The sequence below is a fragment of the Antrostomus carolinensis genome, unplaced genomic scaffold (genome assembly GCF_000700745.2).
Source record: "Antrostomus carolinensis isolate BGI_N321 unplaced genomic scaffold, ASM70074v2 scaffold23612, whole genome shotgun sequence".
Lineage (NCBI taxonomy): Eukaryota > Metazoa > Chordata > Aves > Caprimulgiformes > Caprimulgidae > Antrostomus > Antrostomus carolinensis.
Window position 1 is genome coordinate 1 of NW_010301930.1, and position 15,073 is coordinate 15,073.

General features: G+C 47.9%; 1 protein-coding gene across 1 annotated transcript; it reads left to right on the plus strand.

The window, feature by feature from the left end:
* The first annotated feature begins 8,366 nt into the window (after positions 1-8,366).
* Positions 8,367-12,741, plus strand: LOC104521605 (keratin, type II cytoskeletal 8-like). The gene is made up of 2 exons (XM_010163661.1): positions 8,367-8,693; positions 12,523-12,741. Exons 1-2 carry the CDS (start codon positions 8,367-8,369, stop codon positions 12,739-12,741), a joined length of 546 nt encoding a protein of 181 aa, XP_010161963.1.
* The last annotated feature ends 2,332 nt before the right edge of the window (positions 12,742-15,073 follow it).

Genomic DNA, 15,073 nt, shown 5'->3' on the forward strand with positions numbered 1-15,073 from the left:
GTATGAAAAAAAAAAGGTGTAAGGGACCTTCAAGGCAGGACAGAGCTTCCAGTTTACCGCGTTCACCAAACGTGCACCAGGCATGAATCAGTCTGTGCAGAATTTGACCCCAGGAGTTAAAAATCAAGATGAATCAGATCTGGTACCAGATTTAAGAGGGATTACAGACTCGCTCCTGGGCTTAGTGCCGGCAGGGCCCTGACACATGCACACACGTGGGGTGGCGTGGGGCCATCGCATGGCTATGCCACGTCATAACCGTCCTCGCAATGCCGAGACGGAGCGAAGCAAACGGACGATTCCTCCCTCTGCCTCGAGGTGCTGACTTGGGCCCCGTGCCTGCACCTCATGCACCCTACGAACCCGCTGAGCTACGCTACAGGGCACAGCGTTTGGTGCCAAAGTTTCCCTCGTAGACACGTTGGGATGGCAAACGGCTCCGGACCGCACACTGCGCTGCTAAGAGGAGGCTCCAGGAGTTAACCAGCACCTGGGGAGGGGGTAACCCAGCACCAACCCCATGCACACAGCACCAACCCCTCTGCAGTAACTCAAGTACTGACCAGGAGCAGAGCAGGCTGTGCCCAGCACCTTTCTGTCTGTGCTGTGGAAGGGTTGGGTTGCATCATTTGGGAAGTATGCAGCATGACAAACCACCCCAGGAGAGTTGTGGTGAGGTACAAGCGTGGCTGAACACCTGCTTTGCTCTTCTTCCAGAAAAGTGTCAGTGGCACAAGGTGAAAAGCGGGAAAAAAAGACATCAAAACCTTTTGCCTGATCATTGGGGTTGGAACTGGATGATCTTTAAGGTCCATTTCAACCCAAACCATTCCATGATTCTATGATTTGGCCTCCGAAAAGTGCAGGCATAAGGCAGCCACAAGCGAGGGGGCACAGAGGAACTGGTTCTCCAGCACAAGGAGCTCCCACCCTGATCTTCATGGGATCCCACAGCAAATTGTCCCTCAGTTTGTCCTAACACAGCTGCTGCATCAAGCAGTGACACCATCCCTTTCTCCCCTTCCAACCCTCACCAAGTCCCTGCTCTCAGCTTATGTCTTCCACCCGATGACAAATGCGGTGGGAACCCAAACCCCTGTCCTCATCTGGAAACAAAACACCCTCAAAGACATCTCACCTCATGTGCTATCATCTTAAATTTCTGGGCTCACTCCTGCTACACTAATTTTAGGAGAGAAGCTACTGAAGGCTGGGATGACTCTGACCAGCCACCTCTCCCCACCTTGGGGCAAAATGATCCGTTTTTGCAGTTCCCAATGCAACTGTCCACCTTCTAATTATCACTTTGACATTCTTAGGTCTTTTTTCAGCCTCCCCCCAAAAAAAAGATCCCAGTGTATTTTAGCCTCAGAACTTAACATGTTGCAAAACAGGTAGATGGCCTCATAAATATCCACGCAACCTCCTGAAGAGCTCAAGGTTCCCAGTACCCACCAGGAACACACAATACTTCATGATTTAAGCTGCAAACCATGTGAGAATGACACACAATGCAGAAACAAAATGCCTAATTAAAAGTGACACAAGAGCACAGAGCCAGATTGTAATCAGAGTGGTGGATACTGGGTGCTGTCTAGAAGGAATGAAGTCATTTGCTGGAGTGTGGGTTGAGAAACACTTAAGCAGTAAATCCTCGCGTTGCGCGTCTCGTTTCTGCTCTTTTTATAAGCAGGGACATTGAGAAAGGAGAAGCCATCTGTCAAAGTAACAGGACAGGTTATTGGGTACAGGCAACCTTCAGGCTCCCTCCATCACTCAAAAGAGTGGGTTCAAAGAGTGGGGACATAAAGACAAGTGGGGATGGTGGACACCTGAGAAAAGAGAGATCCATAGACTTTGGGACAGTCTTCAACTGAGAAAATTCAGCAGTGGTTTCTAAGATGAAGCAGAGTCCATTTATTTGGGAGATCACAGAATCACAGAAGGGTTTAGGTTGGAACAGACCTTCAATCTCATCCAGTCCCAACCCCCCTGCCAGCAGCAGGGACACCTTCCACTAGACCAGGTTGCTCAAAGCCTCATCCAGCCTGGCCACAAACACTTCCAGGGAGGAGCATCCACAGCTTCTCTGGCCAACCTGGGCCAGTGTCTCACCACACTCTGAACGAAAATTTCCTCCTAATAGCCAACCTAAATCTCCCCTCTCTTAGTTTAAAACCATTTTCCCTTGTCCTATCACTCTCTGCCCATGTCAAAAGTTGCTTTTGCTCCTGTTTCTAAGCTCCCTTCAGGTACTGGGAGGCCACTAGAAGGTCTCCCTGGAACCTTCTCTTCTCCAGGCTAAACAAGCCCAGCTCCCTCAACCTTTCTTCAGCAGAGAGGTGCGCCAGCCCTCACATCATCTTCCTGCCTCTCCTCTGGACCCACTCCAACAGCTCTACATCTTTTTTGTGTAGGGGGTTCCAGGCCTGGATGCAAGACTCCAGCTGGGGCCTCACAAGGGCAGAGTAGAGGGGGACAATCCCCTCCCTCACTCTGCTGCCCACCCCTCTTTTGATGCAGCCCAGGACACAGTTGGCCTTCAGGCTGCAATCACACAATGCTGGCTCATGTTGAGCTTCTTGTCCACCAGGACCCCCAAGTCCTTCTCAGCAGGGCTGCTCTCCATCATGAGTTCTCCCAGTCTGTCCACATACCTGGGATTGCCCTGATCCAAGTGCACAACCTTGCACGTGGTCTTGTTGAACCTCATGAGGTTCTGGTGGACCCACTTCTCAAGCCTGTTCAGGTCCCTTCAAACCTGTCCAGGTCCCTCTGGATGGCATTCCTTCCATCTATTATATCATCAACTGCACCATTCAGCTTGGTGTCATCAGCAAACTTGCTGAGGGTACACTCGATCCCACTATCCAGATGGGAGATGATACGATGTGGCTGCCTGGAGGAGATCTAACACCCAGCAGCTGCTTCCCCAACCCCAGGCACAGACAGTATCACCCAGCCTCTTTGTCCAGTGGGAAGGGAAGAGCCTGCAGCACCCCAGCAGAAACAAGTGATGTCACCACCACTTCATTACTCCTACTATTTTTCTTTTTAATACCTGAAATTTCCTGGAAACTATGTGAGCAAAAGCACAGAAATGGGTTGGAAACCTTCCTGAGTGTGAAGCAGATGTGGACACGTCCTGTCCTGCCTTCCAAACCCTTCTATAAATTCTTTGCAAGTGACGTCTCTTTTGAGGGAAGTGATTTAAATGGCAAAGTTGTAGCTACTCACTGTTTCACCCAGAAATCAAAAAGGAGGAAGGAGGGAAGGGGGCTGGCAGGAGGAAGGGGATGTGGATGACTCTGGGCAGGCACATAAAGGAACAAAAGGAGTTGGTGAGAGTGGAAATGTGACACTAGAAGGGTGGATGAGCATGGAAAGAAGGAATAAGTGAGAGAAGGAAAGAGCAGGGAAGGAGGGGAGCTAGGGAATCACAGAATGGTGGGGTTGGAAGGGACCTCTGGAGATCATCTAGTCCAACCCCCCTGCCCAAGCAGGTTCACCTAGAGCAGGTTGCCTAGGACTGCATCCAGGTGGGTTCTGAATATCTCCAGAGAAGGAGACTTCCACAAGAAGAGCTATCCCCAACCATCCCCCAAACCAGGATCCACAAAGACCCACAGTCTGGGGTGAAATTCTCCTGTCCCCAGTCACCATGCCCTGATCCCAGCACGGGCAGGGTGGCTACAGGTGGCTCAGTGCCCATCCACTGTCCCTCAGGGTTGGGAAGGGTCAGACAAGGAGAGTGATGGCAAACCACATGTGTGTGCAAATTAACATGCAGCCCTGTGGTCACTGGCATGTCCCTGGCTGTCCTACCACAGCACTGGTCTGGACATGCCTCCAGCCCAGCCCAGCACCTTCCCTTCTCCACTGGGCACTGCAGAGATGGGCTGAGAACCAGAGCTGAACCCAGGTGTCTCTGCAGTCAAAGCCCCCTCCCCACAAACCCAGCTCTGGGCAGCATTGCTGGTCTGTGTTCCCATCTCCAGCCTATGGCACCGAGCAGGTCAATAACTCTCGTGTCACAGGATGAGGGCCAGCTGCCAAATTTAACAAAAGCAAAACAAACATTTAATAAAATAGGTCCTCTTTAAAAAACAACCAAACAAAACCAACCTGAAGTGAACTCTGTGGACTGAACTTGGTTTTCTGGAACCAGGAACCTGCAGCTGCTCTGCCTTGTCCTACCTGTGGTCACAGTATCAGCCATTCCCCTGCGATGCGTCAGTTGGTTTAACACACACGATTCCCACTCCAGACGCTCCTCGCGTGCCTGATGAGGCTTTAATAAGTCCTGCTGACCCACTCATTATCTCTGAGGCTCTCTGCATCCCTCAGCCCTGTCTCTTGTCTTACTTAACCTTCATCATTCCGATTCCCTCAGGCAAATGCTGATTCGTTGTTTATGCTTCATACATTACCCATACTTAATAAACAGCAATTACTTATGGCATCTTGATAAATAAATTATTCTCCTATGTATATCCATATTGAGCCAATAACCCTAAAAGATGATTTTCCAGATGGCTGAGATAAATCTCAATGTATCAAGGGAAGGGTGACAAAGACTCTCCAGGTTTGTCTGCAAAGGTTTAAGCACCTCTGTGATGGTTTAAGTCACCCTGTGACCATCTCCAAACCTCAACCTACCAAACAACCACACCGTAGACTCAGAGCAACACCTTGCCTTGCTCCAGACATATACAGAATGGGAGATCCTGGGAGCACTCAGCATCTTTGGATGGTGATGACTCCATGCAAATGGATCAGGAGACAAGCTAGACCAGGCTCCAAGGACACAGGCAGCAACACTATGGGAGCAGGAAGACAGAGGAGTTTAGGTTGGAGGTGACTGGACCCTTCCTTGCATCCTCCAGAACCTTCTCCACCTTAGAATCACAGAATGGTTTGGGTTGGAAGTGACCTTCAAAGGTCATCTAGTCCAACCCCCCTGCAGTGAGCAGGGACATCTTCACTACAGCAGGTTGCTCAGAGCCCCATCAAGCCTGACCTTGAATATCTCCAGGGATGGGGCCTCCACTACCTCTCTGGGCAACCTGTTCCAATGATCCACCACCCTCATACTGAAGAATTTTCTCCTCATATCCAACCTAAATCGACCCTTTTCTAGTTTAAAACCATCACCCCTCATCTTATTACCACCTTGTCACCACCTTCCTCTTGTCCCCATCCTATTTTAGCTTGTTTTGCCGTGTAGCCAAGAAGGCTGGCGCCAGATCTTCAAGCCCATTTTACAGACCAGCCCATTCCAAATTGAACCAAATACCTGGCCAAGGAGGAGCATCGACAACATCGGCAGGAAGGGAAGAAACACCCTGACTCAGCACTGCCTCTCCCACAGGGCAGGGAAGACAGCAAGGGACAGAAATATGCAGCAAGGCTTTGGTTGCCACTCTGTAAAGCAGCCCTACCTTCTCCATCCTTGAGAAGACAGCATGGGGTGACAGGTTTCTCCACTGCTAAGTGCACCTATGATAGCAAAGAGCAGTAGCATTTCAGTGTCAGGCTGTTGAAATTAGACTGAAATTCAGGTCCCCTAGGACCCAGCAACATGAGCAGCAGTGTCTCCTCCTAACTCGATAAACTTGGATCCCCATCTCACCCCTCTGCCTACCAGGTGGGACAACAGGAGCTTCAGCCTCTGTACCCAGAAAGGAGATGTTAGAAAGCAGGTTCATCCTCTCTCTGTGAGCTCTTCCCAAACATCCTCACACCACTTCTCAGCAGAGATGACCACTTCCAGCAGAGATGACCACTTTCCTTAGAGGGTTATTGCAAATTATAACTATCCTTCTGGAAGGAGGCAGGATTTTGAAAAGCTTTGCTCATCTCAGAGCAGAGTGATGCTCCCATTAGAAAATGGCTTTTCACCCTGCCTTTCCCAAGCATTGAAGGCAGCTTTAATCCTAAACCATCATCCTGCTGCATCTTTCTGTGGCAGAATGATTCGTCTCCCCCACCAGCACCTAAGAAGGAGGATGTGGGATATAGTACACAATGCTAAAGAGGAACCAGCATTGGAAGGGGTTGCCCAGGGTAGTGGTGGAGTCCCCATCCCTGGAGGGATTTCAGAGTGGTGTAGACATAGTGCTGAGGGACATGGGTTAGTCGGGGACTTGTCAGTGTTGGGTTCATGGTTGGACTTGATGATCTTAAAGGTCTTTTCCAATCCAGGCAATTCTGAGATTCTGAACTCAAAAGGCACCAAGTAATTAGATCGGATCACCAGGAGAAAGAGTTTTTTGTGCCATCCTGCACCAGGAGATGCCATTTCAGCCAAACTGGTTATCTTCACAGGCTGGATCCAGTGTTAGAAAGTTCATTTCAAGGAAAAAACAAAACAAAACAAAACAAAAAGTGGGGGGAGGAGAGAAAAAATTGATACTTAGAGGAGAAAGGAGCAGGGATTGATGCTCAGCAGATGTGGTTGCCATTGTGATGACCAGCAGCTCTTCTTGGGATCTTGCACAACAATATCCCGCCTAGCTCAGTACAGAACACTGCTCCCGGACGCTATTAAATTGAACGAGCCTAGTTCCACCTCTATCTCCTTCCCTCAGAGGGATCTTTCCTAGGGAGCCATCACACCATCACAACTACCCTCAGTACCAGATGAAGCAAAAAACCTGCCAGGTGACCCCATGACCTGATGTTAATCAGGAACACTGATGTGCCTTCAACCACAAAGCCACAAACAAGCAGCCCCACGATGAGACAGATCATCTCACCTCACCTCCCAAGAGCCAGGAGCTTTGGCATCACCCAGCCATGAATTTTGTTTTAATCCTTAAAAATAAACTATCAGGATGAAAAGTGAAAAGTCCTGATGAGGATTCAGTTGAGTGAGGGACTTGGTATTCGAATGGATCATTAGGGGAAACATTTTTCCCTGGAAAGGGTGTTTTGGTAAAAACACACCATGTGAAAACACACTGGTTTTGGGAAAAAACCTGAAACTAGGCTTGAAGGAAAGGTTAACCTTACTGGAACAGGTCATTGTCCTTCTGAAGTCCTTCTTAAGACAGAAACTACTACCTCATCAGCTATGTTTCTTGTTGAAGCAGGTCTGTGACAGATCCAAGCTTTCTTTCACTTCACTTGGCAGGGAAATTCCCAGCTTGTCTTCCAACACAAGGTAGAACCAGACTGTAAACCAGCAGCTTGCCCACAAAATGGGAAATTCTCAGTTTTGGCCAGAGAAGACCATGGTCTTTAATGAGAACACTGCCATGCAACAGACAAAAAAGACACAGAAATGGGTGCTCCTCTCTCCTGATTTTTCTCATGAGAAACCTGAGTTAAAGCAGGAAAATGCTTTCAAGAAAGTCATGTCCAACATTGATTTATACCTTGGTCCAAACAGGTATTTAAGGGCGTGCCACCTCACCAGCCTAGAATTCATTAAAAGACAGTGGTTTTTGGTGTCTCCTGTGCCAGTTTTTAAAGAGCTTTCAAGGACTGGGAATACAGACTGGGTGAAAAATGGACTTGGACACTTTTGAGATCCAACTTGGTGGCTAAAGGTTTTGAAGGTCTCCATTGTTGCCAGAGTAGATGGCAGAATAACCTCAGGACTCTTGATGGCCACACTCAGGGGTCTCAAAACTAGAACACTCACTCCCTAAAACACTCAAAGCACCAGAAGCTTCCGTGATGTGCCTTGTGCCATCAAAGGAAGACCACGAGCACCTCTAATCACGATGAGCTTGAGATGTGTTTCCAAACTCCTATCCTTAGCCAATACAGAGTCTTTCTTAATTATTTTAAACACTCCTCCCCTGCCAAATAAAATAAAATAAAATAAATAAATAATCACAATTTGTTCCTGTAGATTTTGGCTGGAAACCAGCCAAGGGCTGAACCCAGGCTCTCCTCCCTGAGCCTGCTGCAGCCCAGCACCTTTGATTGCGTTCTTCACCATTTAAGGATGAGGAAAGCAGCTGCTTGAGGCCCAGCGAATTACCTGTGAGGGATTTGTTTTTGCTGCGAGTGCTTATGCCCTCACCACACAAAACAAGCTGCTGAAGAAAGGAGGGTACAGAGAGGAGGGAAAGAAAGAGAGAGAAAAAAAAAAGAAGCCAACAGGTTGATCTGGATTACATCAACGGTTACACCCTCCTCCGTTTAATGAACATAGGAGAACAGGTGCTTGTAATTCATTAGCCAACCCACGAGCTGAGGAGACAGGAATTAAGCCGACCAAACTCCTCAGCGTGCCACTGCTCTCCTTCCCTTTGAGGCAGCAGCAGCAGCAGCAGCAAGAAAACTTCATCTCTTTTATTTTTGTTTCTCCCCCTTTCCCCTCCCCTGGAGCTGCAGAGCCACAAGCGCCAGGCATGACTAACCCTTGTGAAGTGTTCACCAGTGGCTCCCTCTCCTCTTGGGAGGTGTCAGAGAAGATGAGCAAGGGAAAAACAGTCAGCACATCCTCGGATCGTCTGGGCTGTTGTAGTCCCAATGAGGTGGCCAGCAATGGCTACAGCTCTCTCAGCCTCCATGGAGATGGTGGATATCGATGCTCCTCTTACCCTTCCTTCTCCATTGATGGGAGACTCCTGACCCCCGTGCATCTCGATATTGACCCCAACTTCCAAGCCATGCGGCAGCAGGAGAAAGAGGACATCAAGTTGCTCAACAACCAGTTCGTGACCCTAATTGAGAAGGTAAGGTGAGCTTACTGAGGACCACGGTGCAGCATGGGGATGAGGATGGTGGTGGGCAAGTAGACACTGATCAGTCTCTCAGGAGACTTCTGAAGGCCTTCAGCTAACTATTGCCAGGCTCTGAATTACCCAATTAGTTGTTCCTTCAGCGTTATCTGTTTGAACAAGGGCTAGCATCATCTCTAGGTGAAGCCAGGCCGCATCTGTGGTCAGTGGCATCAGGCAGCCTGTGCATCTCCTTTGCTGTGCTTGTCACCCCGTGGGTCTCCAGGAAGGACAGGCAGCTCTGCCTTTGGTGACCCAGCCCTGCCTGAGCAGCAACGGCCAGGCCATAGAGGCACGGTGATGGACAGAGCAGGCCTTGGCTCCCATCGTGGACAAACAGCCATGGGTGGTGACACTGACTAAGGCAGCAGCTCAAATTCTTCTCCAACTGCTAAAGAGAACTGGAAATTCACCTCCACAGCAATGTGGTGGGCAAGGGAGACCCCCCACCCCCCCATCCACCCACCTCCCTTCCTCTGTGGTTTTTGGTGCGAGGGGTTGCGTGCTTAGCCAAGAAAGTGTCGCTTTCATCTCTGAAGATCCATGAGAAGGCAGAAAGGTTTTCTCAAAGGAAAAAAAAACAACTCATCTAGCTGAGGCAGGTTCCTGCAAAGCCCTGGTGCTCTGTAAACAGATGGTAATCTCCTCAGAGGATTGCTTCACTGCAGTCTACAATACAGGCGCTCCATGCCAAGCTGCCATGGCTTGGGTTTGGTTTGTTGGTTGGGTTTTTTTCTTTTGGTTGGTTGGTTGTTTTTTTTTCTTTTGTTTCAACTCTACCTCTTAAGAGGACCTGAATTCACACTGGGAAGGAGAAGGGTGAGGGAACCATCTCCCATCTATCCAAACTGAATAGTTGTGAACCAACCACGCCTACATGTGCAAACAGGCGTGTGGGTACCAGAGGGTTGACCTTGGATGGAGAAGCATCCAGTGCTTGGCAATGGGAATTTGGAGAACTTCTGGTGTTTGGAAATCACACAGGTGGGTTGTGTTGCACGTGCTGCAGGACTGGTCCTTTGACTATAGAGATTGAGAGCTCAGGGTTTGTGTGGATGTTAGCCCTGCTCAGAAAGCAAATCACAGGAGAAAAGATGAGGGTAGGGAAGATGGGACAAGACCACGCAGTGACAATATGTACATGAGCCAGATCACGTGCAGTAGCCTGTTCTTGTGCAAACAGGGATGGAAGATGTGAACAAGCCTCCAGGTTTCCTGATAAACCCAATCTGGTGGCCTGCTGATAAGTGTGCATTACAGAGCCTGATGGACAGAAGATACAAACACCCCACCTTAGTTGTGTGGCTTTGACTTTAGTGGTAGCAGCTCCTGCATTTAGCTTTGAAGGCTGTAGCTTCAAGTGGTACGTCAAGTGGCAAACTTCAGCCATCTGCCTCAGGCCCTCATTCCAGAGGAAAGTAATGACACTTCGTTGTCAAAGAGAACTTGTCTTTTTAATCGGGAATTCAGATGGTCTCAAGCCTGAGCGGCTAATTCCTCAGATAACTGACCACACTAACTTCAGGAGTTTGCTGCTGATGGTTTTCCAGCAGGCTGTTCCAGATCTGCTAGCATTTATTTTCCATCCAGGTATGTCCAGGTGGAAGACAGGGAATAGGCAAGCGATGGAGTCCCTGTTTGAGGCCCTACCTTTAGTCTGAGCAGCACAGAGGTAGAAGCCTCCCAGAACCAAGCTTTGGTCACTTCTGTGTCCAGGCATGATTTTCCAGGAAATGTGGCCAGATCTGGGTGATCCTTCTGCTGCAAAAGTCATGTTAAAAGACTTTGCAAGGAAGAATTTGTGCTAAGTGAGACACAGTGTAAGAAGTTGAGATGGAAGAAGTTCAGCCCAGTGGATGGGTCTGGTTTGGGAAGAGGAAAGAAACTGAAGAGTTAGTGAGGGGGAAAAAGAAGAGCAACCAAGGATTAGGAGCAAGGTCAGGAACCAAAACTTGATTTGAGAGTCAAAGATGGATTTACAACAACCAATGCATTCAATCCTTTATGGTCCTTGCAGCAGATGGGGAAGCTGCCTTAAAACAAGAGGCTGTTCCCTACAGTAAATCCCACAGGTTGATCCCAGCTCTGCTGACCACAACCTCGCTGAGGGATGCTCTATCACAATCCCCGAGATTCCTTGGAATGGAAAGAGCAAATGGCCTGGTAGCCCAGGAGGCCAATTACTTGTGCCACCTGCAATGCCCCTTTCTGGCTCTGCTGCAGCATCATCCTCTGGTTCTCAGCCTCATGCACACACCGTGTGCCACACGAGACAAAGCAGCCAGTCAGCAAACTGGACAACTGATGGGATGTCTATGGCCATGTGTTAAGATATCAGGAAGAAAGGATTTGGTTTCTAAACAGTGAGGTTTTAAAACTAAGAGAGGGGAGATTTAGGTTGGATATTAGGCAGAAATTTTTCACCCAGAGAGTGGTGAGACACTGGCCCAGGTTGCCCAGAGAAGCTGTGGATGCCCCATCCTTGGAAGCATTCAAGGTCATGTTGGATGAGGCCCTGGGTAGCCTGATCTAGTGGTTGGCAACCCTGTCCACAGCAGGGGGGTTGGAACTGGATTATCTTTAAGGTCCTTTCCAACCCAAACCAGTCTGGGATTCTCTGATTGATCCCAACACTTGCACCCATTCTGCTGAAAACTGACTATGAGCATCTGAGTGCTTTTGCTTTGCTTGGCTGCTCTCTGTTCCAGTTTCTCCCTGTTCAGACCGAGTTCTTTCCCAAAAAGATCCTGTCTCTCACCATGTGCATCTGTGCAGGGCTCAGCAGTTGAGAACTCCACCTCTGCAACACACCAATGTCATGTGAGGCCACAGAACTTTAAAATCAAAGCTGAAGACCAAGCAGAAGGTCAAGGCCTGACAGGATCTGCACCCCACCACTCACACCACACAGGGCACAGTATCAGCGTTGAATCATCTCCATGACAGAGTGGAGGACACTATTGGAAACAACTCACGAATCACCAGCCAAAACATGAATGAAGGAGTTTGGTTTTGTTCATGGAGCCATAGGAGAGAGAGAGAGAGAGGCAGCAATTAGATAATAAATTGAAGTTAGCCAAGACATCTGAAGATGAAAACTGTTAAACACTGAGTGTTACTGTTAAGATGGTCAATATTAGGAAAGAAGAGTGCCAGATTCATTGAGCGGTGGGTGGATGAAAATGTAGAATATCCTCTCTCAAGCAGCCAGGCACACACACACATAAACCTCACGTGGAGTCTGTAATTATTTTGCTTCTTCTCGGGAGTTCCCACAGGGCCTTGTCTATGTTGCTTTACAATCCAAGCCAGGACTCTGATTCATTACTCAAACTTCACCATGGTGTAATCCTACAGATTTGAGAGGAGTTACCTTTTGTTCGTGCCACTCCAAGGTAGTAAATCAGAATTCCATTCACCTTGGACATCTGCGCGTGACCTGTGGTGGATTTTCAGCCTTTACTTCCGAATGTTCCCAGGCAAAGGGGACCAGCATTGAGCACTTCTTATTTTTCAGTGACTTTGTAAGAGATGCTCATTCATTTTGATGTGAATATGTTCTATCAAGAAATTAATAAGCAGGCAATGAATAAAACTTCTAAAAGTCCCTATAACTCTCCATCCTTCAGGAGATTTCTCATTCCTACCTGGAGATCTCTACTGACTCCAGCAGCTTCTCACTACTCTGAAGGTCTCCCGGTCAATGTTTTCTGCTGTGCCAGGAGCAACCAGCTTTCAATTTTGGCTGTAAGTGTTACTAATGTCTCTGAAAACTCTCCTGCAGGTCCAGTGCTTGGAACAACAGAACAAGATCCTGACAACAAGGTGGAACTTCCTGAAGGATCAAGAAAATTCCCACTCAGAGTCAGACATCAAGGCCATCTACGATCAGTACATGAGCAAAATGAATCAAGAGATGAAAGCGCTCAACTACGAGCAGGAAAATCTCGAGTCGGAGCTGACAAAGGTCCTGAGCACCATGGATAACTTCCGAAGCAAGTAGGTGTCTAACCTTGGATGTTACAAGGGGAATGGGTTTCAAAGGAATCGGTTCAGCTGTGGGCACAGAGTAGCGGGGCTTTTATTTAACACAGCCAGCCTGTTATCCCCAGGAACAAATTCCTAGTTTGGTGTGCACAGAATCACGTATTTGAGAAGTCAGCATTCCTGATGCACTAGAGATGAAAGGAAACCCATAAAAAGTGAAATACCAAAGAGTGTAGAGCATCTGAGACCTGCCTCAGGCCAGAGAACAGCTCTGGGGAAGAGTATTATCAGGAATGACAGTCACTAAACCAGAGAAATATTTCTTCTCCACACTATTATCACAAACCAGAAGTTTCTCTCCAAACCATTTTATGGATCTAAGCTGCTTAGTCATAACAAACATCCCTTCTTTTCCCCCTTCACCCCATAACCTTTAATACAAAATTCTGCTTTGACCAAAAAGTCAGCCTTTTACCCAAAAAAAACCCCCTCTTGACAGAAAAACACTGAGGTAGCTGAAAGTTTAAGGGAGGACCAGCTGCCGCCTGCGTATCACTGCTTTTGCCAAGAGCCTGGAGATCTTTCAGATAAGAGCATTTGAGATGTGCCATGGTTCATTCAAGAAGACAATGCTTTTATTATTATTGGTGTCATTTGCATACCACAGATGAATCCACAATTAGATGCTTTCCCTTATAGTTACACCCAGCTGCCTACACAAGATCTCTTGGAGTCTTTTCATGCTGATCTGTAGCAAAGAGCCATGTATGGGCACTGTCAAACACAACAGTGATGCTAAAGGACCACCCTGGTGCTGGTATGGATGGACATCACTGTTGGAATAGCCCAAACCTGTTCCTGATGTACAAACTGATGCATAAATAATAACAGTGCCCTCTCCAGAGAGTTTAGCCCAAGGATCTTCAAGATCTTTGTAGACTTTGATTTAACCAGCTACTCAATGTGTCTGCAAATGAGGTGATTTCATACCTCCACTGTACAGATATTAACGGAGACACAGCAGTTAAATCTCTTACTGAAGCTCACAGAGTAAACTGGTGGTGGAGCAGGAATATGAACAAGGAGTTTGGTTCACAGAATCTCAGAATTGCCTGGATTGGAAAAGCCCTTTAAGATCATCAAGTCCCATCCTGAACCCAACACTGACAAGTCCCCAACTAACCCATGTCCCTCAGCACTATGTCTACACCACTCTTAATCCCTCCAGGGATGGGGACTCCACCACTGCCCTGGGCAACCCCTTCCAATGCCTCAGAACCCTTTCAGCAAAAATTCTTCCTCACATCCCATCTCAACTGCCCTGGGCACAACTGGAGCCCATTTCCTCTTGTCCTGTCCCTTGGTCCTTGGTTGAACAGACCCACCCCCACCTCTCTCCACCCTCCTCTCAGGGACTTGGACAGAGCCAGAAGGTCTCCCCTCAGCCTCCTTTTCTCCAGGCTCAACAACCCTTTATACTGAAATCATTATTCTCAGCACCCTTCAATACTGACACCTGGCTGACCAGAAATTCCCAAATTCCTCATGGTGGGTCTCTGTCTGCTCTTTATTTGGATGTTGGTTTCATTACAAGACTCAGGCTCGCTGATGCTCACTTTGCTGACAGGCAGCAATCCTGAGCTTGGATTAAAGCCACAATCTGGATTGCACCATTTACTCCCTGCCCTAAAAAGGTTAAGACTTGTCATCCCTCTCTGGAGCTCTTGGTCTTCCTTGCACTTCCCCGAGGAAGTAACTGCTCTATGACCCTGCAGTTATAAAAGATACTCTTGGCTTACTCCCTGAAGAGTCAGGAAAATCCAGATAGGAAAATGGTTGGGCTGGTGGAGAAATGTTAGATCAGTCACCCATATCTGCTCTCACAGTTTGTACTCAGTAATTGCCTCATTAATTGCCCACGCCTGGCACTTCGTTTCTTTTCCAGCCCGATTTCTGAAGGATAAAGGTACTTACGCAAACAGGCTGTCTCTGTGTTTCCCCCTTACCTTCTGGTTTTCTTGGACAGTTCCTACCTAGCTGGGTAACAGGATAAGATATGATGGGGATGCAACGTCCCTCAAATAAAATAAAAATTAAAATAAAAATAGAAATAAAAATAAAAAGAGACTGACTAGAGGAACAGAAGCCACCCCACACCGAAGATAAGGATATATGCACAGTACTCGACAGCAGAGAATCCACAATCTACCAGCTCATGAATAGCCCAACTACTGGTCTTGAGAAGAATTCCTGCTTTGTGGGACTGCAAAGTCATGGGCAAAAAGCGTTCAGAAATGACAGTGCTCCTCAAAGCACTTTTCATAGAATCATAGGCTGGTTTGGGTTGG